General features: G+C 41.4%; 1 protein-coding gene across 1 annotated transcript in view; it reads left to right on the top strand.

Moving 5' to 3' along the window:
- Positions 1–11913, top strand: part of ltk (leukocyte receptor tyrosine kinase) — a 68069-nt gene extending 56156 nt beyond the window's left edge. The window contains exons 25-29 of the mRNA XM_089004697.1: positions 154–246; positions 1073–1174; positions 3619–3753; positions 3845–3935; positions 7601–11913. Coding sequence (XP_088860823.1) covers positions 154–246; positions 1073–1174; positions 3619–3753; positions 3845–3935; positions 7601–8581 — 1402 coding nt within the window. The 3' untranslated portion in view covers positions 8582–11913. The remainder of the gene's footprint in view (positions 1–153; positions 247–1072; positions 1175–3618; positions 3754–3844; positions 3936–7600) is intronic.
- The last annotated feature ends 2080 nt before the right edge of the window (positions 11914–13993 follow it).

The following is a 13993-nucleotide window of genomic DNA, read 5'->3' on the forward strand; positions in this document are numbered from 1 at the left end:
GCTGCAGCGGCTTGAGTTGATCTGCAAAAATGCCAAAACTTAATCTAGGCCGTAGCGAACAGATTTGCTCTATGCCTCGTACCAGAATATAGCACTGGATACGGAAGTCATTTGCAATAACAATTTATTGATTGTGTTTTCATTCATGTATAGAGATATTGCAGCTAGAAATTGCCTTCTTACATGCCCTGGACCGGAAAGGGTGGCCAAGATCGGAGACTTTGGCATGGCCAGGGACATTTATAGGTTTGTATGCTAATGTGTTCATGCAATATTGCATCTCAATGTCAATAACATTGTAATTTTCCAAGGAAAAAAAACATTAACACAGATGTGTTCGAATTTGGGAGAAATGCAAAAAACATATTAGACCACCTTATTTGTAATTTTATTTTGGGTTATTTTGACTCATTCACCGCCAGACGTGCAAAAATGTCAGTGCCAGGGTTTTTGTCATTGTCATTTGAATACTCGGACCCACATAATATTGAGTTTTAGGACTACATTAACATTCAAAACAGCGTTAGAAACCTTTGACTCGATTAATTCATCAGAAAAACAGAGTTAATTCCTAAATCATATGGGCCTGGAGTTATATGAGCATGAAATGATGGTGGCTGTCCAAAATACAATGCAATACATACATATTGGTTTATATAGCGATTTAACAACAGCTGAAGCCTGAACAAAGCACTCACATGGAAAAAAGGAAAATGCTGCTCCCTTGTGAAAAAGAAAAAAAAATGCCAGAGGCAATGGACAGCGCTTTAACGGCACCCAAACATGAAAAAACAAAACCCGAACAAATTCATGAATGGCGCTCTACGTCATATTTTCAATTCCCGAATAAATTTGTGAGTGGCAGTTAATCCTGAGTACCAGTTATAGGACAACCGACATCAATTTTTTGTTTCTTAACTGACATCAGAAAAACGTTTTATAGTATCTAAAATACCCACAAACACGCAATATGATATTTGTATTGATTTTATGAGTTTTCCCCCCAAATACACTACAGTACTTGAATACATTTTTATTCACTTGCCATTCCTGATTTTGTTTTCATGTTTAGAGCCAGCTACTACAGAAAAGGTGGTCGTGCCATGCTCCCGGTCAAGTGGATGCCCCCTGAGGCTTTTATGGAAGGAATCTTCACATGCAAGACTGATACATGGTGAAAACCCACCCTCATAATATGCTGTACTGTACACTCAATTACAACAACATTAGGTACCGTGAGATACAATTGAAGGATAAATGGTGGACTCCAATGTAGTTGGATTAACAATGACAATATTATTACTTTTGAAAGATTTGTATTGGTATGGAAATGCTCTCCATCATAATGAAACATGTTTTTAATACGGTGGTTCATCCATCCATCCATCCATCCATCCATCCATCTTCTGCCGCTTATCCGGGGTCGGGTCGCGGGGGCAGCAGCTTCAGTAGGGAAGCCCAGACTTCCCTCTCCCCAGCCACTTCTAGCTCGTCCTGGCGGATCCCGAGGCGTTCCCATGCCAGCTGGGAGACATAGTCTCTCCAGCGTGTTCTGGGTCGTCCCCGGGGTCTCCTGCCAGTGGGGCATGCTCAGAACACCTCACGAGGGAGGCGTCCCGGGGGCATCCTAATCAGATGCCCGAGCCACCTCATCTGGCTCCTCTCGATGTGGAGGAGAAGCGGCTCGACTTTGAGCCCCTCCCGGATGACCGAGCTTCTCACCTTATCTCGGTGACCCGACGGAGAAAGCTCATTTCGGCCGCTTGCATCCGGGATCTCGTTCTTTCGGACACAACCCATAGCTCGTGACCATAGATGAGGGTTGGGACGTAGATCGACCGGTAGATTGAGAGCTTTGCTGTGTGGCTCAGCTCCTTCTTCACCACGACAGATCGGTACAAAGTTTGTAGTTTAGCTTTCTCATCCAAGTATGAAAAGCCAGAGTCAGAGAATTTATTACGATGTCCTTTAGACCTCATTATTGTTCAACCATCGCCACTTGTCAATGAGTCCCTCTGAGGCAGGTGTCATCTTCATAAAATGCAGTATGTTCACTTTAATGTCAATTTTGTGGTTTGGCTCTCAATCAAAAACATCCAACAACTCATTTGACACACCGTCAAAGAAAAGAAAATAGGGTGCAATCCTATGGGAAAACATTGTAATGAATATAAATCAGATGTTGCTTTACAAAGTAGAATCTTCCTTATTCTGAAAGCTAATGTCTGACACATTCCAGTACACATTCCAATAAATGTCATCATAATGACCAAAGCCTCTTTGCGGGGAAAGTGATGCTGCAGATGAAGAACAGCAACCACATGGACATAACTGCCATGCTGTGAATGCAATTTCACAAGCCAGACATAAAGCAGTAAGGGCTAAATTAGGGGTGTCCAACTCTGGTCCTCGAGGGCTCATCTGCAGGATCTTTTAGATGCCTCTTCCCTCCAGCACACCAGATTCCAAATCCATCAACTCTGCACAAGCATGCTAACGGTTTTGATCAATGTAATCAGGTGTGTTGGAGGTGGGAGATATCTAAAGCATGCTGGATAGGGACAACAAAAGAAAATGTAAAACTACTCCTGTTTTGGATGTTATTGGACTGCTTTTAGAAGTTGCGGATTGTTCATGGCGCCACAACTCGTTTCATGCGTAAATGAAGAAATGATTGAATCCAGAACTGCTCAGGGTATTTGTATTTTTAGTTATTTTTTGCTCTGTGACTCAGCCTTCACATGATTGTCACAACAAATGAACAGAGTATGATGAAAATAAGCACAAGCTTTGGTGAATGTATTCCAAGGCTTAGGAATTAAAGTACACTTAACATCACCTACAAACATTTGTGAGAAAGCATAATAAAGATTTGGCCCATGACAAAAAATATATTTTACATTTGTGTTCTGGAGTAACTAGAGACAATCAAATTATTACATTATTACGGATGGAGGAAGCACTTACTTTTGACTTTTAGATGATAGCTGGAGTGTTTTACATTGTGACGGTAAAGTGACCTTGAGAGTTTTGAAAGGCGCTTATTATTATTGAATTATTATTATTTTTTATTATTATTGTATAGTTGAACCACTGCTTTAAAGTGTCTGCAATCTGCTTAGATGACCATGTTACCATGACATTTTAAACAAAACACGTTAACTATTGCCAATCAAATGGCGAATAAGCTACTCTGTGGAGTTCATATGTTTGTAAATCTGACTGTGATGACGTCAGTGCCTCACCAGCCATGAACCTCACCGCACGTCACTGCTGTCTTGTATTAGTGGACCTGACTGCAGCATTTGATGCGATATACCACAATATTCTGTTGGCCTTGTGTTAGTGTTGGTTTCTCAAAGTACCACTTTGCTCCTATGTTGTTCCACAGGGTTCAATTTTGTGCCCCTGCTATTTTTATTCTTTTCCGCCTCTGGCTTACACCTGAAGAAAGCATTATTTTAAGATTCCTATATTTGTCGACTCAACGTGAGGCTCGGGATAGTTTTTGTTTTGTATTAACTGTTTTCAAGTTGTTAATTTTTTATTGTCTGACGTTTCGTTCATGTACAGCACATTGTATGCATGCTGAATCGTAGATTTGTGTCTCCCCTGCAGGTCGTTTGGCGTACTGCTGTGGGAGATCCTCTCTCTTGGCTACATGCCTTACCCATGTAAAACAAATCAGGAGGTGCTGGAATTTGTCACCAGTGGAGGTCGGATGGACCCCCCAGAGGGTTGCCCGGGCCCTGTGTGAGTGCACACAATGCCGCAAATTGACAATGTAGAGAACTTTTAAATCCCAATAAAGCCAAACAATTGATAGTCGTGTGTGTGTGTTTAGTTATCGGATCATGACCCAGTGCTGGCAGCATTGTCCTGAACATCGGCCCAACTTCTCCACGATACTTGAGAGAATCAACTACTGCACTCAGGTACACGTTATATCACTTTGTTATGTTCACCTGCCCATGTTGATCAGATCCAATTCAAGAGTTGTATCAATCATTCTCTTCATGCTCAGTGTACAATTGGTTGCCATTGGGGTGTTGGAGAAGAACTGTATGACACTTAAAGCTGTGTTGAATATTTCAGGATTAGATTACATGTTAGTCGAAATATGAAGCAACCATTTGTGTGGTTCAGTGCAGTTGTACACTATTGAGTATCTCTATAATAAGGCAACTGTCGCTTGAATTTAATATTTCCTTGATCGTGTCAAACAAATGTGAGCAGGATTATTTTAATTGTAATAAATATTTCTCTCTTAGGCTGATTTTCATGATGTAATTGGTTAATTTAATATTTTATTGTTTTTACCACTTTGAGGCATCTCTTATTTTTCACTTATGTTGTCAATAGCTGCCGAGTTTTTTTCATGTACATATTCAATAATGTGCACATTATACTCTTTTATGACTTTATACGGTGACTGTCCCACTGGTCATCTCAATGAATGTGTGAAAATGTATGACAGGAGCTCAATTCAAATTGAGAAAGTCCAATGCTGTATTATCCGGATTACACCCACAAAGAATAAAATATTCCTTGATTTTATTTTTAATCGTAACTATCATTATTGTAGCTCACAAACATTCCACATTCATCATGTCAAGAAATTAGAATATTACATAAGAAACACATTGGCAAATATCAAGACTGTTGATTGAATGGAACCATTGCACCTCAATAATTGACTTGATCTTAACTTATTATGATGATGTTTGCAGATGACATTGTGATCTGTAGCGAGAACAGGGAACAGGTGGCGGAGAAACTAGAGGTGTGGAGATATGCCCTGGAAAGGAGAGGAATAAAGATCAGTCGCAGCAAGACGGAATATATGTGTGTGAATGAAAGGGATCCAAGTGCAAGAGTGATGCTACAGCGAGAGGTGAAGAAGCGTGTCCAGGCAGAAAAATGTCAGGTGTGATGTGTGATAGAAGGGTTTCAGCTAGGATGAAAGGAAAAGTGTATAAAACAGTGGTGAGACCAGCCATGATGTTTGGACTGGAGACAGTGCCACTGAAGAAAAGACAGGAAGCAGGGCTGGAGGTAGCAGAGCTGAAGATGTTGAGGTTTTCTTTGGGAGTGACCAGGTTGGATAGGATCAGGAATGAGTACATTAGAGGGACAACTCATATTAGAGGCTTTGGAGAGACTGAGATGGTTTGGACATGTCCAGAGGAGAGAGAGTGACTACATCGGGAGAAGGATGCTGAGCCTTGAACTGCCAGGCAGGAGACCGAGAGGAAGACCGAAGAGGAGCTTTATGGATGTGGTCAAAGAGCACATGAAGGTAGCTGGTGTGAGATAAGAGGATGCACAAAACCGGGATAGATGGAGGACATTGATTCGCTGTGGCGACCCCTGAAGGGAAAAGCCGAAAGGAAAAGAAAAAGAAGAAGATCTTAATTTATTCCCTGCCAGATGTGCAAAAATGTGTCCACTGAAGTGCCAGGGTTTTTGTCATTGTCACTCGAATTCCAGGACCCACAGAATATTGAGTTTTAGGACTACATAAACATTCAATGCAGTGTTACAAACCTTAGACTCTCTTCTTTAATCAGAAAAAAAAACTGATGTAATTCCTAAATTATATGGGTCTGGATTTATATGAACTTGAAATGAGGGCGGCTGTCCAACATACAATGCAATACTTACATATTGGTTTATATAGGGCTTGTAACAACAGCTGAAGCTGGAACAAAGCTCTAACATGGAAAAAGAGGGACTGCTGCCCCCCCTGTGGAAAAGTAAAAAACATTGCCAGAGGCCGCGCCCAGTGCTTTATCAGCACCCAAGTATGAAAAAACAAAACTCGAACAAATTCGGGAATGGCGCTCTATGGCATATTTTATATTCCCGAACAAATTCGTGGATGGCAGTGAATGAGTTAATATGGGAAGGAATTGGTGATATCAGAGCAAATGTTTCTGTGTCAAACTGGATGGGTTTCACCTTTTCAGGATACCCACTGAAATATATTTTTTAACAATGTTCACACAATAAAGTGATTATAGAGATAAACTCCTTTTGTTCTGGTTCTGGTAGAAAGTGTTGTTTTTGGGGCTCATCTGAAACATTTCCACAGGGGAAAATAAAAGTCCTATTAGACTGTGTAAACTCGGAGTGTCATTTGCGATACGGCCACATTGTAGTTATGGTTTCCTCTCAGGGGGCTCTTTGAACTGCATTTGATTATTGTTGTAATTTGTTAACAATGATTTGAAAAAGTTGAGGAACTATCATCCACTTTATGATTAGTATTGGATCAAGTCGATTCACTTTAGTTGCTTTCATAAGCCACAGAAAATGAAGTGGCCAACCAGATGGAGTTTGTTTAAAGGACACCCGACACCATTTTTTTTGTTTCCTAACTGACATCAGAAAAACGTTTCATAGCATCTAAAATACCCAAAACACGCAGGCTGATATTTTTAGTCAAATGCAAAACACCAATCAAAATAACTTAAAGTGTACTAAAACTGCAACATATTGAGCTGCGAATTGGGGATTTTCAGAAAGTGCCGCCCCCAGTTCGTGACGTCACGCCAAGACGTCTTGCCTTGCTCGAGAATCAAAACAATGGCTTCAGATTCGGAGAAGATGCTTTCTTGTTACTCATCCAGCTATGAATATGATTCAAATAGTTCTGAAGAGGAAAGCATAAATGTTTGCAATCGATTCAAGGAGTCCTCCCATATCAATTTGAGCGTTCAATGACAGCATTGTACCACCCATAAAATGCAGAAGATGGCGCCCAAGCTCCGTTGGAAATGGGCTGATTTGTCTGCTGGGAATTTGTGTCAACTCGTATCAAATAGTTGTCAACACAATGATTCACCATTGCGTTATTTATGTGTTTTCCTTCTAACTTCGCCATCAACACGGATCAACACAAAGTTTTCAGACCAAACAAAGTACCGCAAAATGCATTGTGTGTCGCTTTCTCGGTCAGGGGCGTTCCAGACGTGATGTCACGTGGGGATCGTCATCTGAATATTCAGCGCGAGTCTTCTCATCTCATCTCATTTTCCGTACCGCTTATTCCTCATTCGGGTCGCGGGGGTTGCTGGAGCCTATCTCAGCTGTCTTCGGGCACGAGGCGGGGGACACCCTGAATTGGTTGCCAGCCATTCGCAGGGCACACAAAGACATACAACAGTCACTCTCACACTCACACCTACGGACAATTTGGAGTGGTCAATCTGCCTGCCATGCATGTTTTTGGAGTGTGGGAGGAAACCGGAGGACCCGGAGAAAACCCACGCGGGTCCGGGGAGAACATGCACGGGACGCGAACCGGCGACCTCTGCACTGTGCAGCCGGTGTGCTAACCACTCGACTACCGGGCCGCCCTAGCGCGAGTCTTAAAACGTAAAATATAGCTATATGCGGTGGAATCTTTGTAAAATACGCTCAGTAGAAGTCATTTGAAGTGATTTTACAAATTATGGAAACAACTTGTCCGGAGGCGTCGGTTGTCCTTGAAGCGGTCAATATATTGTGGCCAGTTAGTATGGAGCATTACTATGAGATGTAACAAATCCAAAACGCTCCTTTCATCTTTCTTGTTTTATTTGTTTTGTCGCATCAGGATCCGGAGGTGATCAACACACCTCTGCCAGTGGAATACCGGCCCACCACCGACGACGATAGCATCGCAGTGATCCGCCCCTGCGACCGAACGCCCGCCAGCTTCACTCCTCTCGTCTCCTTGGCCTCCTCCTCCCCGTTGAGCCTGGCACCCTCACCTCTGTTTCTACAGCCCGCCAAACCTCATCTTCTCCCGAACGAGACGATGCCATGCCGCAAGGATCTCCCGGATCCCTCTTGGGCTGAGGCGACCCCGGCGGCTAACGTGTGCACAAGTAGCCTCGTGTTGCATCCCGAACCTCCATCGCGCCAACTTTGCTCCACAAACAAGTCTTGTTCGGGTAGCCAACGGCTGAAGAACAAAACCAAGAATTTGTGGAACCCAACTTATGGCTCTTGGGTCTTGGAAAGCTTCAAGGGCAAGAAGACCTTAGCTCACACTCAGTCTGTGCCGCTCTCGAGTCCTCCTTCCAGCAACGCAGCCGCTCAGTCCTCCTCAGAGGGCAACCGAGCAGGCGGCTCCAATTGCTCTCACGTCAAACCTCCTGCTCACCGTATTTCTGCGTCCCCTTCTTGCCAGCCCCGCAATAAGAGCCAAAGTAGCGGCGCCCCCTCAAAGGCGGGCATTGACCTAGCCAAGCTGCAGAGTTTTCCCTGCGGAAACGTGAATTACGCCTACGACGAGCAAAGCTACGAAGCTGAGAACTTGCCCTTGGTGGTCCAGACCAAAGCTCCGCAAGCTCTGAAAAACACCAACTCTGCCCCCAGCATGTCCTCTGGGCTGGGCCTGGGGCTGACTCTGGGCCTCTACACATCCTCCTCCTCGTCCACTTCCTCTTCCTTCATGCCCAAGCTGCTGCTCAAGCGCCACGCCAGCTACGGTCATGAGGATGTGAAGAGACACACCAAAGCTGAGAAGCCCTCACGAGATCGAGACTCCGGGTTCTCTCTGTCTGAAGATCTGAGCGTCACACCAATCTGAGAGTCAACACAGCTAATTAATTAAAAAAATGTTAAATCCTCATAAAACTTTTGGTTTTTAATGTGAAAGTGTAGCTTGTATCACACTGGCTATGGTGAACCACCATCACGTACTATATTTGCCTATTCGTGTATTTTTCTTTCACCTAACCTCCATTATTTGCTCAAAATAATTCAGACTGATCCAAGAAAATTGACTATATTTTGTTTACTGTTTTAGCCTTGGTCTAAGTGGATAACAACATTTTTACCCATCAGCGGCCATTCTAATTCTCAGATAACAGTCTCAAAGATCACACTAAATTAACCCATTCACTGCCAATCACAAAGTTATTCGGGAATTGATGATATGACGTAGAGCGCCATTCCCGAATTTGTGCGGATTTTGTTTTTTCATCCATGGGTGCTGATAAAGCACTGGGCATGGCATCTGGCAATGTTTTTTACCTCTCCACAGGGAGGGGGGCAGCAGTTCCCCTTTTTCCATGTTAGCGCTTTGTTCCAGCTTCAGCTGTTTTTAAAGCCCTATATCGGGGTGTCAAAGTCATTTTTTGTCGCGGGCCACATTGTAGTTACATTTTCTTCTCTGGGCCGCTATGGATTTGAGGAAGCCCTTAGAATGTTTAATCCTACCCACATATTACATAGAGCGCACAACAAATTAATAAATAACTTGTTTTCAAATCTAAAGTCAAGAATAATAACTGTTATTGTGGTTTACATGGGACAATTTGAAATTTTGGTTTGGACTTTAGCAAGCATCATGGAATTTCACAAGTTAAATTTGCTTTCGTGGGCCGGATAAAATGATGTGGCGGGCCAGATTTGGCCCCCGGGCCTTGACTCTGACACCTGTGCACTATATAAACCAATATGTAGTTTTGCATTGTATTTTGGACTGCCGCCCTCATTTCAAGATCTTATAACTCAAGACCCACATCGTTTAGGAATTGACTCATTTTTTTCTGATGAAAGAAGAGAGTCTAAGGTTTCTTACGCTGCATTGAATATTTATGTAGTCGTAAAACTCAATATTCTGTGTGTCCTGGAATTTGAGTGACAATTACAAAACCCCTGGCACTGGAGTGGACACATTTTTTTGTAGATGTCTGGCAGTGAAAAGACAAAAAGATGGATCCATAACAAGTACGCTATTTAATATGTGGTATTATTTAGCAAAACTTATGAGTTAAGAGGTAGGTTCAGTATCTTGTTGATTTTTTTTCTGAAGCATGACTATAAATTACTACCTATGGCAAAATCTGCGCAAGCTTTTACAGGTTAGATGAAACATTAAAAAAACTCACTGACTTGATGTGCTGAAAAGAAACATCAAGACATTTTTAAATCAAAGTCCAAAATACATTAAAAGACGTATAAAACATTTCTGTATTCACTGTGCCAGGCGGGTTGTGAGTGATTTGAGCGCATGTAATGGTTCTGATGATTACAATGCTGGAAGGAGACTCATCTATATTGGAATTCAGACCTGGAGCCTTTCACTTCTTTCTTTTTTTTCTTGAACATGTCCTGTTCGGCTGCTTGGTTATAATACAGTCAGGTGGATATGTATGCCTTTTTCATATTTGAGCAGTTTTACAGAGCATCTGGGGACTTTGGCATACAAGTACATTCCGTGTTTTTGGAGCAGGATGGATGTTTACTGGATATTTATTTGGACGTTTTTTTGTCTCCGGGAGGCTTTGGCACATTCAGCTCAGACCAACGGTTTGGGTGTTGAAGTGTCCAATATAAGAATGTTGCCTTGTTGGAATATTACAAAAAAGGTTCAGGTATCACAGAAGGCTTTTTGGAACTCTTTCTGAAGGAATAATGTGAAAAATTTCCAACTTCATAGTTTCTGCGATAACATGTATTTTTCTATTCAGAGATGGTTTTGAAAGAAAGAAAATGTGCCTCATTTTTGGCAATGTTGTCCAGGTGACGACTGAATTATGATGATGTAGCAGTTTGTACATCGTGTAGCGCTTTTCTTGCTGGCGTTTAAATTTTGATTCACATGGGATTTGCCCACAGGGCACGTGCGGTGGCCATTTTATGATCTATGAGTTTCTGAGTCTATTTGATGAATTTATTTGTTAGCGAAACATTTTGCAGTAGACTCATAAGTAGAGGTGCAGCAATTGGTTAATAGACAATTGTTGTTGACATTCGAGTAATCATTTTGAGACATTGTTTAACTGGACATTTTCCCAATTGTTGGGGTTTTACTCTCAAGAGTAAATAGTCTCATATGTCTATCAGCTATTTTTAATTGTCTTTGTGTTTAGTAACTGTTTAATATGACACTTGCAAACATTTACTTTATAAGCTCTTTCATTTACATGCATGGCATGGACCAAACCAATAACTAAATCATTATCAGTTTGTTTGCACATTTCATGTCAATTTGAAACAACATTCTGTTTTTAAATACAGAGAAAAACAAATTGATTCATCAATCAATCAATCACACTCGTACTCTTAAAACCACAACAATGTTTGCCTAAAATTGGTTGTAAAAATGTATTTCTTAATTTTGTGTTATTTGATCTCAATCAATAATCAATTGTAAATAATAATTTGTATTCATTATTTAGTTGGTCGAGTATATTAATAAAATCAATATCAATAACAATTAATACCCATTTTCACTTTAGTGGTTTTTTTTAAACCCCTATTTATGAAGTTATTTTAGCTTTTAGTATATTGACTCAAAACGGAAGATGACAGCTGCGAAGTATGAGATGATTTTTATACTGAACGAGATACATTGGACGACCATTTATGATTGTTTTTCACTTCTCATGAATTGTATTGCACTTTTATTTGAAGTCAATCACTGCCATTGGATATTGCGACAACGGTTGTAGTAGCCACGTTTACTCAGCAGAGGGAGCTATTTCGCTGTGATTTGCACAATGAGCTGCTCCATGCGTGTGCGTGCGTGTGCTTTATCGCACAACGTATATGTTGAATATGAGTATTCTTGTGAATCGTTCCTCAGTAATCAAAAAATAGTCTGCATCTATACGTGTCTGTATTTTTACACAATGGGTTATATATACAGTTTGTACTTTTAGTCTGCTTTGAACCGCGAATGTTTATTTGTTAAGTAGGGTACACACATAACGACATTTAATATGAGACAGAAAACACTCAACAAGTTGGAAAAAAATCCCTTATGTTCCTGCTCTGGACATTTAGATGCTCTGGAAATTTCACTGCATATTTTCCCATTTCGGGTTCTGAAACATCCACCATAATTATGTAAACTGTGAATCCTATCGCATTCACCAAAGAAATGAAATTTTGAGAATTCTTGCAATTTCGGATCATCAGAATCAGAATCAGAATCAGAAACATCTTTATTGCCAAGTATGTAGGACACACAAGGAATTTGTTTCCGGTAGAACACGCTGCACTAGTATCGTTGTAAAAAAAACTGCTAAGTGGCACTATACAGTTCCATTTTGGCTACTGTTGAAAGAGTTCAAAGAGTTAATGGCTTGGGGGAAGAAGCTGTTTAAATGTCTGCTGGATTTGGTGCGCATGGATCGGTAGCGCCTGCCTGAGGGGAGTAGCTGAAAAAGGTGGTGGGCAGGGTGCGGAGGGTCCAGTAGGATTTTCCGCGCCTTAGTTTGGATTCTTGCAGTGTGCAAGTCCTCGAGAGTGGGTAGGGCGGTGCCAATGATTTTTTCCGCCGTCCTAACTGTCCGTTGAAGTCGGATTTTGTCATGGAGTTTTCCTCTGAGATGAATTGCACGGAGCTCCACTTTAAACAAAATTTGGATACATTTGGAATTTCAAAATTTCAGCTCGGCTTTGTGGACGTTTGCATCTTAGAAATGAGTTTTCCCAGATGTCTTGCTCGTGATGAGGGCAACCAAATATCAAAATTGGAACTAAACCTTAGCTGGCAATTGTGTGTTCCGCTTCACACCCCACACCACTGCATAATCTTAAAATAAAATCATGAAGTCATCTTTTCTCTGCTGATTTATGGTCATAATGGAAGAAAATGTCTAACTTTGCTACGTTTGCATGTCCGTATGCTTGTTCCTCAAAATGTCCCATACATTGCCAAACCCAGTTTACACATTCTATTTTCCATTGAGTTGTCATATTTGCTGAGTGTGAGAGAACACTATGCAATACGTCTGTGTAAGCTCTCAGTCGTACAGGAGTGGTCCATCGATGAGAAGGTTTCTTCAGCCGTCATCTGTACAAAAGTGAAGGTTTCGGACGTTTCGCCTCCTATCCAAGAGACTTCGTCAGCGAGGAGAGAGGAGTAGCAGTACCGTACATTGCAGGAGTTTCTGAAAAATTACAAAGAGTCCTTTGGCAACATAAAATTCCTACTTATTTCAAACCGATAAACACGTTAAGGCAAAAATTAGTGCATCCAAAAGATAGGCTACCAAATGAAAAACAAAGTAATGTAGTTTATTCCATACATTGTAAGAATGAAAATTGTAAAGAGCAGTACATTGGGGAGACTCAACAAATTCTCAAAAAAAGACTTTATCAACATCGCAGGGATAATACTAGTGGGCCTCAATCGGCAGTACATTTGCACCTAAAAGCTAGCAACCACTCATTTGACGACAATGAGGTTAAAATCTTAGCGAAAGAACATAGATGGTTTGAAAGGGGGGTAAAAGAGGCGATTCTTATAAAACAACAAAATCCTTCATTAAACCGGTCTGGTGGTGTGAGGTTCAATTTGGATCGTTCATACAATAGCCTGCTCAGGCAAAACAGGTTAGGCAACTTTCGCAATGCTGATGAGGGTCGTTATGCTGATGAGGTGATACCGGGGGGAGTGGGGGTAATAGGCCAATCGTTAGTCAGGAATGTAGGAACAATCAGTGGGGCCACAGGGGGGGGTCCCGCGCCCCCCCAACCTGAGAGTAGGGACCTATCATAGCTGTGTCCGGCGCCACTAGGTCTGGACATTAGGGATATATAAATGGGGCCGATACGACCAGTCAGACTTTATTTCGCTGACGAAGTCTCTTGGATAGGAGGCGAAACGTCCGAAACCTTCACTTTTGTACAGATGACGGCTGAAGAAACCTTCTCAACACTATGCAATGTAAATGTCTTTTACACATGCAAAGAACCAAAATGTGCCCGAAGTTAATAAACATATACATACCTTAATCGTGTGTGTTTTTCGTGTGTTATAATCGTCTATACATTTCGTCACAAAACAAGAACGAAGCAGAAAGAAAATAAATGCAAGCAAACCCACTTGGATGAGACAATAGTGTTTTCTTGTTAAAAGGTAGAACAACAGCATTTCCCTCTTTACTTTAACTCCACATACATTCGTCTGAACCATTTGCATATCCAGTACCCAAATATATCTTTACGTGAAAAGTATCTATCTATCTATCTATCTATCTAT

The sequence above is a fragment of the Hippocampus bargibanti genome, linkage group LG09 (assembly GCF_051943395.1).
Source record: "Hippocampus bargibanti isolate YZ-2025 linkage group LG09, ASM5194339v1, whole genome shotgun sequence".
Lineage (NCBI taxonomy): Eukaryota > Metazoa > Chordata > Actinopteri > Syngnathiformes > Syngnathidae > Hippocampus > Hippocampus bargibanti.